The sequence below is a fragment of the Telmatherina bonti genome, assembly GCF_933228915.1.
Source record: "Telmatherina bonti genome assembly, chromosome: 1".
Classification (NCBI taxonomy): Eukaryota; Metazoa; Chordata; class Actinopteri; order Atheriniformes; family Telmatherinidae; genus Telmatherina; species Telmatherina bonti.
This window is the reverse complement of record NC_136619.1, coordinates 944,473-952,629: the sequence shown is the minus strand read 5'-3', so window position 1 is coordinate 952,629 and position 8,157 is coordinate 944,473. Positions and strand designations below refer to the sequence as shown.

Here is an 8,157-nt window from a genome sequence, read left to right as displayed (position 1 = left end):
TCGGATAGCTTTAGTTTCTGGGAGTCTTGTCTTATTTTGGAAAGCTGTAGTTTCGGGTAGTCTGGTCTTATTTTCAAAAACTGTATTTTCCAGTATTCTGGTGTTATTGTGGAAAGCTGTAGTTTCCGGTAGTCTGGTCTTATTTTGGATAGATCCAGCTTCCGGTAGTCTAATCTTATTTTGGAAATCTCTAGCTTCCGGTCGTGTGGTCTTAGTGTGAAAAGTTCTAGATTCCGATAGTCTGGTCTTATTCTGGAAAGCTGTAGTTTTCAATAGCCTGGTCTTATTGTGAAAGGTTTCGGGTACTGTTGTCTTATTGTCGAAAGCTGTCATTTCCGTGAGTCTGGTCTTATTTTGGAAAGCTGTAGTTTCCGGGTGTCTGGCCCGATTGTGGAAAGCTGTAGTTTCCGGGTGTCTGGCCCGATTGTGGAAAGCTGTAGTTTCCGGGTGTCTGGCCCGATTGTGGAAAGCTGTAGTTTCCATTAGTCTGTTCTTATTTTGGGAAGCTGTAGTTTCCGGTAGTCTGGCCTTATTGTGGAAAGTTCTAGTATCCGGTAGTGTTGTCTTATTGTGGAAAGCTGTAGTTTCCGGGTAGCCTGGTCTTACTGTGGAAAGTTGTAGTTTCCGGTGTTCTGGTCTTACTGTGGAAAGCTCTAGCTTCTGGTAGGCTGGTCTTATTTTGGAAATTTCTAGCTTCCGGTAGCCTGGTCTTCTTTTGGAAAGCTTTAGTTTCCGGTTGTCTGGTCTAATTTTGGAAAACTGTAGTTTCCGGTAGCCTGGTCTTATTGTGGAAAGCTGTAGTTTCCGGTAGTCTGGTCTTATTTCAGAAAGCTGTAGTTTTCGGTAGTCTGGTCTTTTTGCGGAAAGCTGTGTTTTCCGATAGTCTGGTCTTAGTTTTGAAAGCTGCAGTTTCCGGTATTCTGGTCTTACTTTGGAAAGCTCCAGTTTCCGGTAGTCTGGTCTTATTTTGGAAAGCTCGAGCTTCCGGTTGTGTGGTCTTAGTGTGAAAAGCTCCAGTTTCCGGTAGTCTGGTCTTATTTTGGAAAGCTCTAGCTTCTGGTAGTCTGGTCTTATTGTGGAGAGCTCTACCTTCCTGTAGTATGGTCTTATTTTAGAAAGCTGTAGTTTCCAGTAGCCTGGTCTTATTGTGGAAAGCTGTAGTTTCCGGTAGTCTGGTATTATTTTAGAAAGCTGTAGTTTCAAGGTAGTCTGGTCTTCTTTTGAAAAGCTCTAGCTTCTGGTAGTCTGGTATTATTTTGGAAAGCTGTAGTTTCAAGGTAGTTTGGTCTTGTTTTGAATATCTCTAGCTTCTGGTAGTCTGGTCTTATTTGGGAAAGCTGTAGTTTCCGGTGGTCTGGTCTTATTTTGGAAAGCTGTATTTCCCGTAGTCTGGTCTTATTTTGGAAAGCTGTAGTTTCCAGTTGTGTGGCCTTATTATGGAAAGCTGTAGTTTCCCGTAGTCTGGTCTTATTTTGGAAATCTTTAGCTTCCGGTAGCCTGGTCTTCTTTTGGAAAGCTTTAGTGTCCGGTAGTCTGGACTTATTTTGGAAAGCTGTAGTTTCCGGTAGTCTGGTCTCATTGTGGAAAGCTCTAGTTTCCGGTAGTCTGGTCTTACTGTGGAAAGCTGTAGTTTCCGGTATTCTGGTCTTATTTTGGAAAGCTCTAATTTCCGATAGTGTGGTCTTAGTTTTGAAAGCTGCAGTTTCCGGTAGTCTGGTCTTACTTTGGAAAGCTGTAGTTTCCGGGAGTCTGGCTTTCTTGTGGAAAGCTGTAGTTTCCATTAGTCTGGCCTTATTGTGGAAAGTTGTAGTTTCCGGTAGTGTTGTCTTATTGTGGAAAGCTGTAGTTTCCGGTAGCCTGGTCTTATTGTGGAAAGCTTTAGTTTCCAGTAGTCTGGCCTTATTGTGGAAAGCTGTAGTTTCCGGTAGTCTGGTCTTTGTTTTGAAAGCTGCAGTTTCCGGTATTCTGGTCTTACTTTGGAAAGCTCCAGTTTCCGGTAGCCTGGTCTTATTGTGGAAAGCTTTAGTTTCCAGTAGTCTGGCCTTATTGTGGAAAGCTGTAGTTTCTGGTAGTCTAGTCTTATTTTGGAAAGATGTAGTTTCTGATAGTGTGGTTTTATTGTGGAAAGCTGTAGGTTCCGATAATGTGGTCTTATTGTGAAAAGCTCTAGCTTCTAGTAGGCTGGTCTTATTTTGGAAAGCTCTAGCTACTGGTAGTCTGGTCTTATTGTGGAAAGCTCTAGCTTCTGGTAGTCTGGTCTTATTGTGGAGAGCTCTACCTTCCTGTAGTATGGTCTTATTTTAGAAAGCTGTAGTTTCCAGTAGCCTGGTCTTATTGTAGAAAGCTGTAGTTTCGGGTAGTCTGGTCTTATTGTGGAAAGCTGTAGTTTCCGGTAGTCTGGTATCATTTTGGAAAGCTGTAGTTTCAAGGTAGTCTGGTCTTGTTTTGAAAAGCTCTAGCTTCTGGTAGTCTGGTATTACTTTGGAAAGCTGCAGTTTCAAGGTAGTCTGGTCTTGTTTTGAAAAGATCTAGTGTCCGGTAGTCTGGTCTCATTTGGGAAAGCTGTAGTTTCCGGTGGTATGGTCTTATTTTGGAAAGCTGTATTTCCCGTAGTCTGGTCTTATTGTGGAAAGCTGTAGTTTCCGGTAGTCTGGTCTGACTGTGGAAAGCTGTAGTTTGCGGTAGTCTGGTCTTATTTTGGAAAGCTCTAATTTCCGATTGTGTGGTCTTAGTTTTGAAAGCTGCAGTTTCCGGTAGTCTGGTCTTACTTTGGAAAGCTCCAGCTTCCGGTAGGCTGGTCTTATTTTGGAAAGCTCTAGCTTCCAGTTGTGTGGTCTTAGTGCGAAAAGCTCTAGCTTCTGGTAGTCTGGTCTTATTGTGGAAAGCTGTAGTTTCCGGTAGTCTGGTCTTATTTTGGGAAGCTGTAGTTTCCGGTAGTCTGGCCTTATTGTGGAAAGTTGTAGTTTCCGGTAGTATTGTCTTATTGTGGAAAGCTGTAGTTTCCGGGTAGCCTGGTCTTACTGTGGAAAGCTCTAGTTTCCGGTAGTCTGGTCTTATTTTGGAAAGCTCTAGCTTCCGGTTGTGTGGTCTTAGTGTGAAAAGCTCTAGCTTCTGGTAGGCTGGTCTTATTTTGGAAATTTCTAGCTTCCGGTAGCCTGGTCTTCTTTGGGAAAGCTTTAGTTTCCCGTAGCCTGGTCTTATTTTGGAAAGCTGTAGTTTCCAGTAGTCTGGCCTTATTGTGGAAAGCTGTAGTTTCCGGTAGTCTGGCTTTCTTGTGGAAAGCTGTAGTTTCCATTAGTCTGGCCTTATTTTGGGAAGCTGTAGTTTCCGGTAGTCTGGCCTTATTGTGGAAAGTTGTAGTTTCCGGTAGTGTTGTCTTATTGTGGAAAGCTGTAGTTTCCGGGTAGCCTGTCTTACTGTGGAAAGCTCTAGTTTCCGGTAGTCTGGTCTTATTTTGGAAAGCTCTAGCTTCTGGTAGGCTGGTCTTATTTTGGAAATTTCTAGCTTCCGGTAGCCTGGTCTTCTTTGGGAAAGCTTTAGTTTCCCGTAGTCTGGTCTTATTTTGGAAAGCTGTGGTTTCCAGTAGTCTGGCCTTATTGTGGAAAGCTGTAGTTTCCGGTAGTCTGGCCTTATTGTGGAAAGCTGTAGTTTCCGGGTAGCCTGTCTTACTGTGGAAAGCTCTAGTTTCCGGTAGTCTGGTCTTATTTTGGAAAGCTGTGGTTTCCAGTAGTCTGGCCTTATTGTGGAAAGCTGTAGTTTCCGGTAGTCTGGCCTTATTGTGGAAAGCTGTAGTTTCCGGTAGTCTGGTCTTATCCTGAAAAGCCGTAGTTTCCGGTGTGTCACAGTGTCATGGCAGCGCCGCGGTAGCCAGTCCGTGAACCTCTGGCTCTCCAGGATCTCTGATGGCGCCACGGCGGACTTTCTGAACGGTTCTTCGGTGTGGGGCAGCGAGGAGTTCCCGGTGTGACCGGGAAGTCAGCGGGAAGCCGAGGCTTTGTGGAGCCGTCCCGCCGCGGCGGTGCCCGGGTCACGGCGGCTCTGGGACCGCACCCTCCCTGCTTCCTCATAGCAACGCCGCGGGAGCGCGCAGCGGTTCTTCTGGACCCCCGCTGGGACGGGAAGAGAGGATATGCGGGGCTCCAGGCTCACCGGTCCCGGGCTGAGCCGCGCAGGAGGAGCCGCTCCAGCCGGCCTGCCTGAAGCGGAGCAGGACAGAAGTGGACCCAGGGCTCGGTTCTGTTGTCGGACCGGCGCCCATTAGGTGGAGTTACCTCCTGAGAAATGATGGTTCCGGGCGGACACACGGTGCTTCCCGCTGTCCAGCAGAGTCGGAACCAGCAGGAGACTGGCTGCGTGGGAACCAGGACTGGATCACAGTGCTGCTCAGGTTGATGATGATGATGAGGATCTAGAACCTAGAAACCCAGTTTGTAATGAAGAACACTGCGGTTCTGTTGGACTCCAGACAATCCTGACAGGACTGAAGTTCTGATGAAGTCCTGGTCCACAGGAACCGAGTCTGATCTGAAGGACATCTGCAACGTTTGAATCTGTAGGAAAACTCGGCTCTTGCCGCGCGGCGATGGGAGACATGGCGCCCAGCGGTGCGGAAGCGTGACCGACTCCAGTCGAAGAAGATCTCCACGATGGCGAGCGGCGGCTCGGGAAAGTCCAGCGGGGACGGGTCCGGCAGCGTTCTGGGCGCCAGCCTGCAGCAGAGGAAGCGCCTCTCCTCCACCTGCGATGCCTGCAAGGCCAAGGTCCAGCTGGTGGCCGACCTCCTGCTGCTCGCCAGCGAGACCCGGCCAGTTCTGACCGCCGACGGCGTGGCGCTGGCGGACACCTTCGAGCAGTGCCGGGACACGGTCATCGCTCGCACCAAGGAGCTGTCCATCCTCACCCACGACATCCAGAGCCAGCTCAACATGGGGCGCTTCACCGAGGTGGGGGAGCGGCTGCTGGAGATGGCGGACCTGGTGGTGTCGCTGACGGAGTGCTCCGCCCACGCCGCCTACCTGGCGGCAGTGGAGAGTCCCGGGTCGCAGCCCTGCCTTCCTGGCCTGGTGGACCGCTACAAGGTGACGCGGTGCCGCCACGAGGTGGAGCAGCGCTGCAACGTGCTGCGGGTCACCGCCCTGGCGGACCTCACCCCCCAGCTGCTCCTGGAGGTGTCGCAGGACATCTCCTCCAGCCTGAAGACGCTGACGGACGTCTCGGCGCTGGCCAGCGAGCGCTCCAGAGACCGCTTCGCCAAGGAGCAGTTCAAGCAGAGCGTGAGGAGCATGAGCGCCAGCGGCACCGCCTTCCTGGCCTGCGTCAAGGAGGTGAAGACCCAGCCCAGCGAGCTGACCCGGAACCGCTGCATCCTCTTCAGCGCGGCCCTGGTCCAGGCTGTCAACGCCCTGGTCGGCTTCGCCACCGAGCCGCAGTTCCTGGGACGGGCCGCCAGCGTCTCGGCCGAAGGGAAGGGGGTTCAGACTGCGGTGTTGGGGGGGGCCATGAGCGTGGTCTCCGCCTGCGTCCTCCTCACGCAGGGCCTGAGGGACGTGGCGCAGCACCCCGACGGCAGCGCCAGGACCGCCGACTACCGCGAGCGGCTGCGCAGCTCGGCGTGCGCCGTGTCGGACGGCTGCACGCTGCTCACCCAGGCCCTCAGGGAGCGCTCGTCCCCCAGAACCCTCCCCCCGGTAAACTCCCACCCTGTGAATTAGCCGGATCCGGACCGGTCCAGCAGGATGTCAGGTGGACTGAGCCCAATAAACGAGTCTAACCCAGCTGCAGGGTTCACGTTGCGCTGGATGCGACTAGAACCCTGATGGTTCTGAGCTGATTCCTGATCCGGGTCAGCTGGTCTGGTCTGGTCCAGTCTGGTCTGATCCGGGCCAGCTGGTTTGGGTCAGCTGGTCCGGTCTGGTCTGGGTCAGCTGATGCGGTCTGATCCGGTCTGGTCCGGGTCAGCTGGTCTGGGTCAGGTTCGGCCCTGACCGGACCAGCTGTTGGCCCTCCATCTGCAGACGTCAGCTCGAGTCCTGAAGGTTCACCTGGCTTTTGGCCAGAACCTCCATCCAGGTGCAGAACCGGGTCAGAACTGCTGTGAGTGCCGTAGTTTTACACTATTTCCTTTGTTTGGACTTTGCATGTAACAAATATTTATTTCACTCATTAAAGATGCTGTTTCCCACCTTCTGGTTCTGGACTGAGTCCTTTAGATGGATCTGGGTTGGTTCCGGTATCAACTGGGTCTCCACACATATAACTGGACTCCAGTCTGGTCAGACAGGCTCGGTTCCCTCCGAGCTGAAAGGCAGGTCCGAGAGCAGCTGGACCCGTTCAGAACCAGCTTCAGTTTACTCTCTTGGGTCAACACGGGGTCCACAGACCAGTTCTGTCAGTGTGATGTGGTCCGGATGCCGATCAGAACAGAGCCACAGAGAACAGAACCATGTCCAGTCGTAGCCCGAATCTTTATTCAGAACCTGCCGACCCGCCGGTCGGACCCACTGGTCGGTCTGCGTTTCGGGTGGGAACGGGAAGACGATGTTCGCAGTCCGACTGACGTCGGTTTGACGTCCATCAGGTCCAAACCTGCAGAACCAAAACCAGTCTGGTACCAATTTGGAGCAGAGGTTCTGATCCTGGACGGGTTGGGAACACCGGGAGCTTCTATTGTCACGATGTTGGTGAGAAAATGCAGATTTTATTGCGTTTTTCAGATGTAGCGCGTTGTCATGGTAACCAGCCACGAAGACTGGCGTATCGGTGCCGACCAGCCCAACCGGGCCACATGTAACAACCGTTAACGGTGTCTGTACCGAACACGTTGGGTGGAAAGTTCTCGGAGACGACGTCATGGCGGCAGAACAGAGGTTGTTTATGAGCTCGCCGTTCCTCCGGCTTCCTGAGCGGCGAGCAGACAACAGGAAGCTGCTATCAGGAGCCGCCCATTTCCTGCTGCAGGAGGAAAACGCTCGCCATCCTTCCCCCGAGGACGAGCCGCCGTGGTGCGAGGGTTCGATTCCTTCCTGGATGGTCCTGTTGGAGAGCATCATGTCCACAATAAACACAGGATGCACGTGCGCTCAGGGCTGTGCACGTGCGCTCAGGGCTGTGGAGAAATAGACGAAGCCATTAAGGATTTTAGGTTTGTGTGGACAGAAAGCTGTGTAGAGTCAGTGAGTGTGCACGTGCGGAGTCGTTGAGTGTGCACGTGCATAGAGTCGGTGAGTGTGCACGTGCATAGAGTCGGTGAGTGTGCACGTGCATAGAGTAGGGGAGTGTGCACGTGCATAGAGTCGGGGAGTGTGCACGTGCATAGAGTAGGGGAGTGTGCACGTGCATAGAGTCGGTGAGTGTGCACGTGCATAGAGTCGGTGAGTGTGCACGTGCATAGAGTAGGGGAGTGTGCACGTGCATAGAGTCGGTGAGTGTGCACGTGCATAGAGTCGGTGAGTGTGCACGTGCATAGAGTAGGGGAGTGTGCACGTGCATAGAGTCGTTGAGTGTGCATGTGCAGAGTCGGTAAGTGTGTCATGTGAGCTGCTTGGAGCGACCTGAGACCAGCTGAATTATTGATCAGTTGGGGTTGAGGTAAATGACGCTCCACGTGCATGAGACGTGGATCGTGCACGTCTCCAGGTCACACTGAAAGGGGGATGGGTGAGGTTAGTTGTTACCGTGGTTACTGTGACCAGATGATTCTTACTGTGTTCTTCTGGTTAAAATGACTTGACTAGTTAAATGGTGACTAGAACAGGCTCATGCTGTCCATCCATTCTCCTGCTCCATCCTCTGGGGGGGTCTCCTCAGACTGATCCCCCCAGAGTGACCCCACTCCCAGACTGACACCCCCGGGGAAGATAAAGCAGGAAGTATGTGTGCAAGGTGCTCCATCCACATCTGGCTCCAGTGACGGCAATGGCTCCAGTGGCTACAATGGCATGTGTGGCTCCAATGGCTCCGGTGACTCCAGTGGCCCCGGTGACTCCAGCGGCTCCAGTGATTCCAATATCTCCAGTGACTTCAATGGCCCGAGTAGCTTCAATGGCCCCAGTGCCTCTAGTGGCTCTAGTGGCTCAAGTGGCTCCAGTGACTCCAATGGCACCAATTGCTCCAGTGACTCCAGTGGCTCCAGTTGCACTGTGACTCCAGTTGCTCCCT

The 8,157-nt window shown here is 52.2% G+C and overlaps 1 protein-coding gene across 1 annotated transcript; it reads left to right on the top strand.

Moving 5' to 3' along the window:
• The first annotated feature begins 4,523 nt into the window (after positions 1 to 4,523).
• On the top strand, positions 4,524 to 6,131 carry tlnrd1 (talin rod domain containing 1). The gene has a single exon (XM_079245521.1). It carries the CDS (start codon positions 4,647 to 4,649, stop codon positions 5,709 to 5,711), a length of 1,065 nt encoding a protein of 354 aa, XP_079101647.1. The 5' UTR covers positions 4,524 to 4,646; the 3' UTR covers positions 5,712 to 6,131.
• The last annotated feature ends 2,026 nt before the right edge of the window (positions 6,132 to 8,157 follow it).

Excerpts from the sequence above, each read along its gene's own strand:
- tlnrd1 (XM_079245521.1), top strand. The coding sequence starts at position 4,647 with ATGGCGAGCGGCGGCTCGGGAAAGTCCAGCGGGGACGGGTCCGGCAGC.